The sequence below is a fragment of the Borostomias antarcticus genome (genome assembly GCF_949987555.1).
Source record: "Borostomias antarcticus genome assembly, chromosome: 13".
Taxonomy (NCBI): domain Eukaryota; kingdom Metazoa; phylum Chordata; class Actinopteri; order Stomiiformes; family Stomiidae; genus Borostomias; species Borostomias antarcticus.
The window spans coordinates 18703782-18716921 of NC_140246.1; the positions used below are offsets into that span (position 1 = coordinate 18703782).

General features: G+C 48.4%; 1 protein-coding gene across 1 annotated transcript; it reads left to right on the forward strand.

Annotated features, from left to right (window-relative positions):
* The first annotated feature begins 360 nt into the window (after positions 1 to 360).
* cct2 (chaperonin containing TCP1, subunit 2 (beta)) lies at positions 361 to 12952 on the forward strand. Its single transcript, XM_084447560.1, has 15 exons — positions 361 to 438; positions 1684 to 1758; positions 2327 to 2392; positions 4578 to 4689; positions 4872 to 4948; positions 5820 to 5932; positions 6202 to 6404; positions 6543 to 6643; positions 8140 to 8267; positions 8845 to 8948; positions 9738 to 9986; positions 10637 to 10740; positions 11026 to 11125; positions 11852 to 11993; positions 12647 to 12952. Exons 1-15 carry the CDS (start codon positions 436 to 438, stop codon positions 12675 to 12677), a joined length of 1608 nt encoding a protein of 535 aa, XP_084303686.1. The 5' UTR covers positions 361 to 435; the 3' UTR covers positions 12678 to 12952.
* Positions 12953 to 13140: the final 188 nt, after the last annotated feature.

The window sequence follows — 13140 nt, forward strand, 5'->3', positions numbered from 1 at the left end:
TGGTCTGGTAGATGTTCCGGCTATGAACTTACCAATGATAGCATTGATGTACGGGTAGAGATTAGTGACATTGCTGCTCTTATTTTTGTACAACTGTTGAAAGACACAGGATATGATGCATTTTCTTCTGAACATAGATGGTTCTGAGCTCATAGATGTCTCTTTTCAGAATAAGAGTATGGGCTGAAATGTGTTATTTCGGTTGGGGATACTAGTGTTTAGGGTTTGGATTTAACCGGTTCTGGCGGCCAGTATTATTAGCAAGAGAAACACCATAGACACCCGATACAGCATAAATGAGCAGAATAAATGGTCTAATTCATGCTGTATCGGGTCCAGACCACACGGGGGCGTGTTGGACCGAGCCTACGTAGCTGCGCCATCCCCAGGACCTCCTTCTCTGTGTTGCTCGGTTTCAGCCCTCACACACAAATCATGGTAAGCTTTCTTAAGTTTAATTTATACTCGTGGACCGTCCAAATCTTGTGCTTTTTTGTTACAAAAAACTAACACATTCTTCTTATAGCGTACATGAATGCGGCACCGGTTAAAGTTTTTAAAAATATTTGAGCGACCGATGCTAAACGGACCGGGAGAGCACATGGGGCCGCGCGGAGCTGGCTAGTGCTAGGCTAACCTAGCTAGCTAACCTGAAGTCATGCTAGGCTAACCTAGCTAGCTAACCTGAAGTCATGCTAGGCTAACCTAGCTAGCTAAGCGCTAACCTGAAGTCATGCTAGGCTAACCTAGCTAGCTAAGCGCTAACCTGAAGTCATGCTAGGCTAACCTAGCTAGCTAAGCGCTAACCTGAAGTCATGCTAGCAAGATAATTGAATGATCTGTTTTAGTTAAGTTGAGAAACGTGACAATATTTGTGCCGATGTGTAGACATCGATCCCGAATAGTTGACCAGCTAAGACCTGTATTCCCCCTCACAAAATACTGGTTAGCAAGTCATGGTTGGTTAGCATTAGACTAGCTGAGTTAGCAGAGCGGTGGTACTGCGCATTGTTCGGCTTTGCCAAACCGCTGCTTGTATGTTAGCACCATGGCACTGACTGGCTCCCAAACACAACACAGGAAAAGCTGTTTGTGCCTATGCTTGACTGGGTTGACAGTTGGAGAATATCCTCGGCGAACTGTACTTTTGCTAGCTTGTCTTCTAAGTCGGTTGACGTCTTTTAGACGGCATGTTGAATGGTGCTGGCTAGCTTGTTAGGCTAGAGAGCCCGGGCCATAAGCACTAAAGCTTCTAGCGGTTTCTTAGCGAAGTAGGTGGAGTCAGCTCCGTTAGCATCCCAGCGGCTTCATCGAGGGGTGTAGCCCTTTGAGTTTTATCCTGTGCCTATATATGGTGTGTGCTGTTAAAGTGGTTGAAATGCTTTATATCCAAAATCCCATTCTAGTACTGTGGTTTGTGATTGTCATGCTGTGTGCTCTGCTGTCATGGCATTGTGCACCGTCATTCCCCTTTTCCACCGAGACCTGTCAATGGCGCTGCATAAAGCACCTGTCAAAATGCACCAGTTATAGATTGATTGTACACAGTATACTTACTAATACTCAAAATATTCAGACTTCTGAGAACATTTGTCTCTCACTAGTTGTATCTCCCATTGTCTTACATCTGACCTGTCTGTCCTGAATGTGCTGTGTGTGTGTGTGTGTGTGTGTTTGCCGCAGGCTTCCTTATCGATGGCCCCCGTGAACATCTTCAGACATGGCGCTGATGAGGAGAAGGCGGAGACGGCGCGGCTGGTGAGAGCTGCTTTCACTCTGCGCCCTGTTCAACTCTCAGCTGTGTTACTGGAGGCAGAGCTGTGTCCATGTTTGACTGTGTTACTGGAGGCAGAGCTGTGTCCATGTTCAACTCTCAGCTGTGTTACTGGAGGCAGAGCTGTGTCCATGTTTAACTCTCAGCTGTGTTACTGGAGGCAGAGCTGTGTCCATGTTCAACTCTCAGCTGTGTTACTGGAGGCAGAGCTGTGTCCATGTTTGACTGTGTTACTGGAGGCAGAGCTGTGTCCATGTTCAACTCTCAACTGTGTTACTGGAGGCAGAGCTGTGTCCATGTTTAACTCTCAGCTGTGTTACTGGAGGCGATGCCGTCCTGGTCCAAACAGCAGACTGTCTGGACAGGTCTTGGTGAAGATCAGATCCAGTCTGTTTATTTATTATAGCACCGTTCCTGCAATTTGCAAAACAGGAAATAAAGGAAAAATGGTCAGCCTTAAAATTCTTTCCCTGGCAGAAAGAATAAATAGTAATTTAATTATAACTGAATAATGATAACTGTTAATATACAATGTGTGTTGGTTTTCCGCAGTCATCCTTCATTGGTGCCATTGCCATTGGGGATCTGGTGAAGAGCACTCTGGGACCAAAAGGAATGGTACGTAGTGAAGCGTTTATAGGCCGCTAATACCAGGCTGACCGTACTGACCGGTGTGTAGTCCACTGGGCTAGGGTAAGTACTGACCGGTGTGTAGTCCACTGGGCTAGGGTTAGTACTGACCGGTGTGTAGTCCACTGGGCTAGGGTTAGTACTGACCGGTGTGTAGTCCACTGGGCTAGGGTTAGTCCTGACCGGTGTGTAGTCCACTGGGCTAGGGTTAGTCCTGACTGGTGTTCAGTCAACTGCACACTTTGTCTGAACTGGCTAATTCCCTTTTTACTGTGCGGTGCATCTCCTGATGACGTGTTAAAGGATTAACATGGTAATTCAATATAACACTTTCCAGATATCTTTAGGCAACAACAAAACAAATGTGTTTAACTATTTCAGAATTCATCCATAAAAATTATTTTAAAACATGTTTTTATAGGTCTGAATCTGCCACTCAAAAAATTGGGCGTGATTCATAACAACTGATTGACAGTTCTCTGAGCAAATGACCAACTGGAATCATTATGATTGACAGGCGTGTGCCCTGTTACCATAGCTACCATCGCTCCGAGCGAGACAACACAAGAGCTAGATTGCGCAACATCCAGATCAATAGCCATTTTTTTTCTATCTTGCTGCTAACCAGGGGCATTTACAAAGTCATTAATATTATATTAAACCCCAAACATTATAAAGATACACGCTACCTAATTGGCCGTATCCTCGAATTTGCATTAGGCCTATTTGGGAAAAGTACGATAAAGTTATAACGACGGTGCGTCTCCCCCACGACACCGAGGAAAAGCACCCTGCAGCCGGCCACGCAAGCTTGGAGGCTTGGGCTATTAGACTAACGTTATAGCTTTCAGCCAGCTACGAACAGTACATATTTAGTCAAATAATTGCAACTGTGGGTCTTACCAGAAGACGGATCATTTGCGCTGTGAAACCGACATAACATCCGCATTGTTCACCAGTCTAATGTTATTTATCTTAGTAGGTGTCCAACAAAGCCAGATGAACACTGAAACGTTACTGTTCTGGGTTCAACATCTGTCAGTTTTGGTGATATAAAGGAATCGAGCGGAATACCACTGCAATAACTGATTATCAGTCCGATCAATTAAATCATTATAGCTCATTTCACATACAAAGGCAACACGTTTTGCAGAAAGGGGCAGGGGATGTAGCCTACATATAGGCTAGCCTACTGATCCTACTAATATGTAGGATAGAGAGTTCTGGTAGGCTATTGCTTCGGAAACCTTACAGCACAGTTTGCACCTGGTTAATTCCATTTAATGCCAGGGAAGGGTACAGTGAGTATGGCGCGCTCTGTTTCTGCCATTGCACAGGAGGGCTAACGTTACCAAAAGCAAATGCATTGAGAGCTAACGTTAGCATGCTAGGATAACTAACACAGCTAGCTGACATTCCAAACATTAGGCTAGCTAACGTCAACATGCTGGATAAAGACAGATGGCTAGCTGGATCAGACAGCTTTTAAAACTGTTGCCAATTACAGCTAACGTTATGGTTCGTTTATCTAACATTAGCTAGGTTGGCTACTAATCAGACACGGAGATCATGGTAAAAACTTCCCAATTTGTATGACAACCACAAATACAATTAGGCCTATAAAACGTACAAATTATATTAAAATAAGAGGTGGTCATCATTGAGACTGCAACTATTCAATTATTCTCAAGATGAGAAAGGGTTCAGAGCTGCCTTACCATGTTGGATAGATGGTGAAACGGCGCAAAGACAGCAGGTGCGCGAGCCAGACAGGTTTCTGTTGGAGGCGGTGCAGGGGAGTGGAGGCGGGTTTTTCAAACTTTAGGGTGACGTCAACAATGGGAAAAACGTCACAAATTTGGAGCATTTTCAAGCCGAGTCAAATTGGACTGAAAATGTTAAGCTTACAGTTTCTTCAAAACTACAAAACGGATATATTTAATGTTTTTATTGTGTTTCTTCAATGTCCTCTTGTGCAAATAGCACTTACAAACTCAAAAAAAGGGAAAATGACCAAGTTATACCTTTAATACCCATACTCCCCTCTGATGACGTGTTAATACCCATACTCCCCTCTGATGACGTGTTAATACCCATACTTCCCTCTGTCCCTCCACCCTTATGCTCCTGTTTTCAACACAGTTTGATACATTTGATTGTCTGGGTCTTTCAGGACAAGATTCTCCTGGGTGGGGGGAGGGAGGGCAGCGTCACCGTGACCAATGACGGAGCCACCATCCTCAAGGCCATCGGAGTGGACAACCCAGCCGCCAAAGTCCTGGTTGGTGAGTGTCTGCTCCCTGTTGTTGCTTTTTTTAAATGTCTTTTTACCTTTCATTTATCCAGTAAAATAGTAAATTAAGTGCAAATTCTTCCCTACAGTCTGCCAAGTGTAAAATTAATAACATAAGACTATTTCAGCGGTCTTACCTGGTATATTATGATCGTTATCTCGTGTGTGTGTTAGACATGTCCAAGGTCCAGGATGACGAGGTGGGTGACGGCACCACCTCTGTGACTGTGCTGGCTGCCGAGCTGCTCCGGGTGAGAGGAGGACCTGCATCACCATCACCATTACATACCAGTAGAGAAGGACCAGCATCACCATTACATACCAGTAGAGAAGGACCAGCATCACCATTACATACCAGTAGAGAAGGACCAGCATCACCATTACATACCAGTAGAGAAGGACCAGCATCACCATTACATACCAGTAGAGAAGGACCACTATCACCATTACATACCAGTAGAGAAGGACCAGCATCACCATTACATACCAGTAGAGAAGGACCACTATCACCATTACATACCAGTAGAGAAGGACCAGCATCACCATTACATACCAGTAGAGAAGGACCACTATCACCATTACATACCAGTAGAGAAGGACCAGCATCACCATTACATACCAGTAGAGAAGGACCAGCATCACCATTACATACCAGTAGAGAAGGACCAGCATCACCATTACATACCAGTAGAGAAGGACCAGCATCACCATTACATACCAGTAGAGAAGGACCAGCATCACCATTACATACCAGTAGAGAAGGACCAGCATCACCATTACATACCAGTAGAGAAGGACCAGCATCACCATCACCATTACATACCAGTAGAGAAGGACCAGCATCACCATTACATACCAGTAGAGAAGGACCAGCATCACCATTACATACCAGTAGAGAAGGACCAGCATCACCATTACATACCAGTAGAGAAGGACCAGCATCACCATTACATACCAGTAGAGAAGGACCAGCATCACCATTACATACCATCGGCAGTGTCATGACTGTGTGCGCGTGTGTGTGTGTGTGCGCGCGTGTGTGTGCGCGTGTGTGTGCGCGTGTGTGCGCGTGCGTGCGTGTGTGTGCGTGTGTGTGTGTGCGCGCGCGCGCGTGTGTTTCAGGAAGCGGAGCTCCTCATCTCTAAGAAGATCCACCCCCAGATCATCGTGTCTGGCTGGAGGAAGGCCACCCAGGCGGCGCGCCAGGCCCTGAAGGAGGCGGCCGTGGACCACGGGTAAACGACCGCTGCTCCGGGACACAAATACCCACAAGCAAACTACATCCTGTCTTGGAACATGAGCTGTGAAGAGGAGTGTGATTTCTCTTATCCAGTCATGCTAGGCCAGAGATTAAGGAAAGAGGCATCTTTTGAAGATGACCTCTAATCCACCTCGCGCTCCTCCACTCTTCAGATGACCTGAGGGAATGGAGGAAGGAGAGATGCATCTTTAGAGCAGGGTTGTTCTGATGTCCTCTCCTCCTCCTCTCCCTCTCCTCTTCCAGTGATGACCCGGAGAAGTTCCAGGAGGATCTCCTGAACATTGCCCGGACCACGCTGTCTTCCAAGCTGCTGACCCACCACAAGGACCACTTCTCCAGGCTGGCCGTGGAGGCCGTGATGCGCCTCCGGGGCTCCGGGAACCTGGAGGCCATCCACGTCATCAAGAAGCTGGGCGGCAGCCTCACAGACTCCTACCTAGACGAAGGTGTGTGTGTGTGTGTGTGTACATGTTTTAACGAAGGAGGCAGCGTGGAGACGTGTGTGTGTGTGTGATGAGGGGAGATCTGGGTGTAAGTCAGCAAGGGGTTCAGTCAGCTTCAACTCTTGTTCTGCTCTGAATCAGGTTTCCTGCTGGACAAGAAGATTGGGGTGAACCAGCCCAAGAGGATGGAGAACGTCAACATCCTGATCGCAAACACCGGCATGGACACGGACAAGATCAAGGTCTCTCTCTCTCCCTCTCTCTCTCTCTCTCCCTCCCTCTCCCTCTCTCTCCCTCTCCCTCTCTCTCCCTCTCTCTCCCTCTCTCTCCCTCTCTCTCCCTCTCTCTCTCTCCCTCTCTCTCTCTCCCTCTCTCTCTCTCCCTCTCTCTCTCTCCCTCTCTCTCCCTCTCTCTCCCTCTCTCTCTCTCTCTCTCTCTCTCTCCCTCCCTCTCCCTCCCTCTCTCTCCCCCCCCCTCCCCCTCTCTCTCTCTCTCTCCCCTGGAGGCTGGGCCGTGGTCTGTCCAGACACTGGAGCTCCTCATGCTACATAAGAGTCTGTAGCTCCTCATGCTTCATGACAGAGTCTGTGCCACTTCACGGCCCAAGCTGTTTTTCTGGGGGTTGGTCGAGGGCGTCAAAAGTGAAAGAGTGACAGGCCGTAGCAGCAATGAGATGCTAGCCCAGGTTAGATGGGCGGGGTCAGGTTGGGTGGGAGCGCCTGATCGCAAAAAGTCGTTACTGATTGGTCCCCCCAGGATTTCGGGGGTACCAATCCCTGGCCCGGATTCAAAAAACACTTTGGAGCTCTGTGGGTCTGGGAAGTGTCCCCGACCCATAGAGAGATCTGCAGCATGCAGTAGCGTAGTCATTAGCGTAGCTTACTAGGGGTGGATCTTAATCCTTCATGACGGTCAAAGTCGATTTTTGGTCACTAATCGATTTTGGGCAAATTGTGGTCGTTCTTTTTTTTTCCCATTCAAATAAACGTGCTTTAAAAAATGTAATTTGAACTGAACTAATGTGGTGCATCATCCGTTCTGTAGCGCTAATGGGGGCTAAATTACAGCAACAAAATCAATGGAACTGTGGTCTTTACTTTTTTAATTCAAATAAACACTAATTTTAAAACGTTGGAATCAAATCTTTCGAATGTCGGCCAAAAAACTATTAATCCAGCCACTGATTAATCGACTGAAAAATGTGAGTTGTGCACATCCCTATAGCTTACGCAGTGTATCAGTGTCAGAACTCTCATGGGTCTGGCGTTGAGACGAGGGCGTCTGTACTCGTCCATATCCATCACTTCCTGCTCGGAGAGGGGAGGAGTTACCAGGCTGTGGGGTAGGAGAGGGGAGGAGTTACCAGGCTGTGGGGTAGGAGAGGGGAGGAGTTACCAGGCTGTGGGGTAGGAGAGGGGAGGAGTTACCAGGCTGTGGGGTAGGAGAGGGGAGGAGTTACCAGACTGTGGGGTAGGAGAGGGGAGGAGTTACCAGACTGTGGGGTAGGAGAGGGGATGAGTTACCAGACTGTGGGGTAGGAGAGGGGAGGAGTTACCAGGCTGTGGGGTAGGAGAGGGGAGGAGTTACCAGGCTGTGGGGTAGGAGAGGGGAGGAGTTACCAGGCTGTGGGGTAGGAGAGGGGAGGAGTTACCAGGCTGTGGGGTCGGAGAAGCTGCTAAATGGGTTAGGGGGCAGTGTTCCTTTACGTAACAATATTGTGTGTGCGTGTGTGTGCCAGATCTTTGGCTCCAGGGTTCGTGTCGACTCCACAGCCAAGGTGGCGGAGATCGAGATGGCCGAGAAAGAGAAGATGAAGGAGAAGGTCGACAGGATCCTCAAACACGGCATCAACTGCTTCATCAACAGGTAAACATGCTCTCTCTCTCAAACACTCTCTCTCAAACACATGCTCTCTCTCAAACACACTCTCTCTCAAACACATGCTCTCTCTCTCAAACACACGCTCTCTCTCTCAAACACACGCTCTCTCTCAAACACACTCTCTCTCTCAAACACACTCTCTCTCAAACACACTCTCTCTCTCAAACACACTCTCTCTCAAACACACGCTCTCTCTCTCAAACACTCTCTCTCAAACACATGCTCTCTCTCTCAAACACATGCTCTCTCTCTCAAACACACTCTCTCTCTCAAACACACTCTCTCAAACACATGCTCTCTCTCTCAAACACACTCTCTCTCTCAAACACATGCTCTCTCTCTCAAACACACTCTCTCAAACACACTCTCTCTCAAACACATGCTCGCTCTCTCTCTCAAACACACTCTCTCAAACACACTCTCTCAAACACGCTCACACAAAGTAAGCATCTGTCATAGAGTGCTGATTGGTGGTGTGTAATGTAGAGTGCTGATTGGTGGTGTGTAATGTAGAGTGCTGATTGGTGGTGTGTAATGTAGAGTGCTGATTGGTCTCCTGCAGGCAGCTGATCTATAACTACCCCGAGCAGCTGTTTGCAGCCGCGGGCGTCATGGCGATCGAACACGCTGACTTCGCTGGGGTGGAGCGCCTTGCCCTAGTCACCGGTACCAACACACACACACCTACCTCACACACAAGGACACACACCTACCTCACACACTAGGACACACACACCTACCTCACACACAAGGACACGCACACCTACCTCACACACATGGACACGCACACCTTCCTCACACACTAGGACACACACACCTACCTCACACACAAGGACACGCACACCTACCTCACACACTAGGACACACACACACCCTAGGACACACACACCTACCTCATGCTAGGACACACACACCTACCTCATGCTAGGACACACACACACACCTCACACACTAGGACACACACACACACCCTAGGACACACACACCTACCTCACGCTAGGACACACACACACTTCACACACTAGGACACACACCTCACACACTAGGACACACTCACACTTCACACACACACCTCACACACTAGGACACGCACACACACCTCACACACTAGGACACGCACCAAGACACACACACACACACACTTGGACACACATACACACATCTCACACGCTAGGACACACCTCACAGACCTCATACACACTAGGGCACACAACACATACTATGACACACACTAGGACACAGTCACCTCACAAACTAGGACACACTAGGACATAGTTAATTTGTTCATTCATGGGTGTGACTATAAGAGACTCTTACATCCCCCTCTCTCTCTCTCTCTCCCTCCCTCCATTCCTCTCTCTCCCTCCCTCCATCGCTCTATTCCTCTCCCTCCCTCCCTCCCTCCCTCCATTCCTCTCTCTCCCTCCCTCCATTCCTCTCCCTCCCTCCCTCCAGGGGGCGAGATCGCGTCAACGTTCGACCACCCTGAGCTGGTGAAGCTGGGCCACTGTAAGCTGATCGAGGAGGTGATGATCGGCGAGGACACGCTGATCCACTTCTCCGGCGTGTCCCTGGGGGAGGCGTGCACCGTGGTGCTGCGCGGGGCCACCCAGCAGATCCTGGACGAGGCCGAGCGCTCGCTGCACGACGCCCTGTGTGTCCTGGCCCAGACCGTCAAGGAGACGCGCATCGTGTTCGGAGGAGGTGCGTCAGTCCAAAGAGACACGCTAACGCTCTCCTAGAGAGAGACACGCTAACGCTCTCCTAGAGAGAGACACGCTAACGCTCTCCTAGAGAGAGACACGCTAACGCTCTCCTAGAGTCACGCTAACGCTCTCCTAGAGAGAGACACGCTAACGCTCTCCTAGAGAGAGACACGCTAACGCTCTCCTAGAGAGAGACACGCTAACGCTCTCCTAGAGAGAGACACGCTAACGCTCTCCTAGAGAGAGAAACGCTAACGCTCTCCTAGAGAGAGACACGCTAACGTTCTCCTAGAGAGAGACACGCTAACGCTCTCCTAGAGAGAGACACGCTAACGCTCTCCTAGAGAGAGACACGCTAACGCTCTCCTAGAGAGAGACGCTAACGCTCTCCTAGAGAGAGACACGCTAACGCTCTCCTAGAGAGAGACACGCTAACGCTCTCCTAGAGAGATACACGCTAACGCTCTCCTAGAGAGACGCAAACAAGCTCCTAGAGAGATGTACACAAATGCGCTCCTAGAGAGAGACGCACGCTCACACACTCGCACACTGCTCTCTCTCTTTGTCACACACACACACCACTCTCTCTCTCTCTCTCACACACACGCCCCCCATGGCCAGCGGTGTCCTGACGCGTCTCTCCCGCAGGCTGCTCTGAGATGCTGATGGCCAAGGTGGTGACCGATCTGGCCTCTAGGACCCCGGGGAAAGAGGCCGTCGCCATGGAGTCCTTCGCCAAGGCTCTGCGCATGGTATGCTAGCTCCGCCCTCATCACCAGATCAACCAATAGCTGCACCCTGACCTCACTCCGCCCCGCCCTCGGTTACAGCTGTACAGCTGGTGGAAGTCTTGGTCGTTGATATCTGCCGACTTGTGCTCTTTTTTTCTTTGGAAATATATAATTTGATTACTTCAACTTACCTGATGATATTATGATAATAACCTTTTATTTTATTGTGTGTGTGTGTGTGTGTGTGTGTGTGTGTGTGTGTGTGTGTGTGTGTGTGTGTGTGTGTGTGTGTGTGTGTGTGTGTAGCTGCCCACCATCATTGCTGACAACGCAGGCTACGACAGTGCTGATCTTGTGGCCCAGCTCAGAGCTGCCCACCAGGAGAACAAAATCACCTACGGACTGGGTGAGTACACACACACACCACACTGGTGTGTCCTGTATCCTGTCTGTCCTGCATTGTTTTATATACATATATATTAGGGGTGTAACGATACACTAATCTCACGATACACGATATTGGGTTGAAGATAACAATACGATACACTAAGGGCAGGTGTGAAGCGTTGCAGTAGCGCTGCTGTTCACACCAATAGTGCATTTCTCCACATTTCTACTCCAATACACTTTGTGAATTTAGAGCATAATTATTGTAATATCATGGATAGGCCTAGACACAAAAGACGTGTTTGTTACCAGTGTTGTGTAGCCAGTGTTCACTGATATACAATAAACATATCACAATATTCAGGGCTGAAAATTAACACCTGCCACCGGCCAAATGCAGGTAAAAATTCCAATTGGCGACTAGATTTCGGAAGGCTATCTTAAAAAAAATAAAAACTTGGCCAGTAGATTTTTTTCATCTACAGTCCCCTTGGTAGGTGACTCACTGTGAGCCAAAAAGTTAATTTTCACCCCTGACGATATTGTTTTCACATTGACGATACGTAGTGTGACGTTTCTGTATCGCGATATATTGTGGCACGATATATTGTTACAACCCTAAAGTGTGTGTGTGTGTGTGTGTGTGTGTGTGTGTGTGTGTGTGTGTGTGTGTGTGTGTGTGTGTGTGTGTGTGTGTGTGTGTGTGTGTGTGTGTGTGTGTGTGTGTGTGTGTGTGTGTGTCCAGACATGAAGCAGGGCACGGTGGGGGACATGTGTGCTCTGGGGATCACAGAGAGCTTCCAGGTGAAGAGGCAGGTTCTGCTCAGCGCGGCCGAGGCTGCAGAGATGATCATCAGAGTGGACAACATCATCAAGGCTGCTCCCAGGTCTGGACACACACACCTGTCTGTCTAACTCTCTCTCCATCTAACTCTCTCTTTCTCTCCGTCTCTCTCTAACTCTCTGTCTCTCTTGTCTAACTCTCTCCGTCTCTCTCTCTCCGTCTCTCTCTAACTCTCTCTCTCCGTCTCTAACTCTCTCCATCTCTCTCTCCATCTCTCTGTCTAACTCTCTCTCTCCATCTCTCTAACTCTCTCCATCTCTCTGTCTAACTCTCTCTCTCCATCTCTCTCTCCATCTCTGTCTAACTCTCTCTCCATCTCTAACTCTCTCCATCTCTCTCCATCTCTAACTCTCTCCATCTCTCTGTCTAACTCTCTCTCCATCTCTGTAACTCTCTCTCTCCATCTCTAACTCTCCGTCTCTAACTCTCTCCAACTCTCTGTCTAACACTCTCTCCATCTCTCTGTCTAACTCTCTCCATCTCTCTGTCTAACTCTCTCTCCATCTCTAACTCTCTCTCTCCATCTCTAACTCTCTCCATCTCTCTCTCCATCTCTCTGTCTAACTCTCTCCATCTCTAACTCTCTCTCCATCTCTCTCTCTCCATCTCTCTGTTCTCTATCTCAATTAATGTGTCCTCCTCCCTCTCAATAAAAGTCTGTTTTACTGATTCCCCCCCCCCCCCCTCCCCCAATAGGAAGAGAGTGCCAGACCAGCACCCCTGCTAATGTTACACAGACGAGGAAGAGGAGGATGAAGAGGAAGTTGTGGGGGGGGGGGAGATGATCTCTGTATCTCTCTCTGAGAGATGATCTGTGTATTTATAACCTCCTAGGCTGTGTCATAGCAGACCTTCAGTCCCTGTCCTGGTTAGTTTAAATGCCTGTTATCTGTGTTCAAGATGCACTCAAGAAGCACTGCTCCGGAGGGCTAGCTAGCCTCGCTAACGCAAACGGCTGCAGCATATAGACGTTTGTTTACTGAAATAAAAATGATTCCTTGACTGAAAGCTTCGTTTGTTTGACCTATTCAGATTCTGAACAGCAAATATGCATCTTTGAAAATATGTGGGTGTATATTCTGTGTTCAGTGTGATACTCTGTGTGATGGGAACAGTGCCAGGACATGTATCCCATTAAATAGCCATCTGTACACATGTAAACTAAGCATTTATAACTAGTCAGCATCACG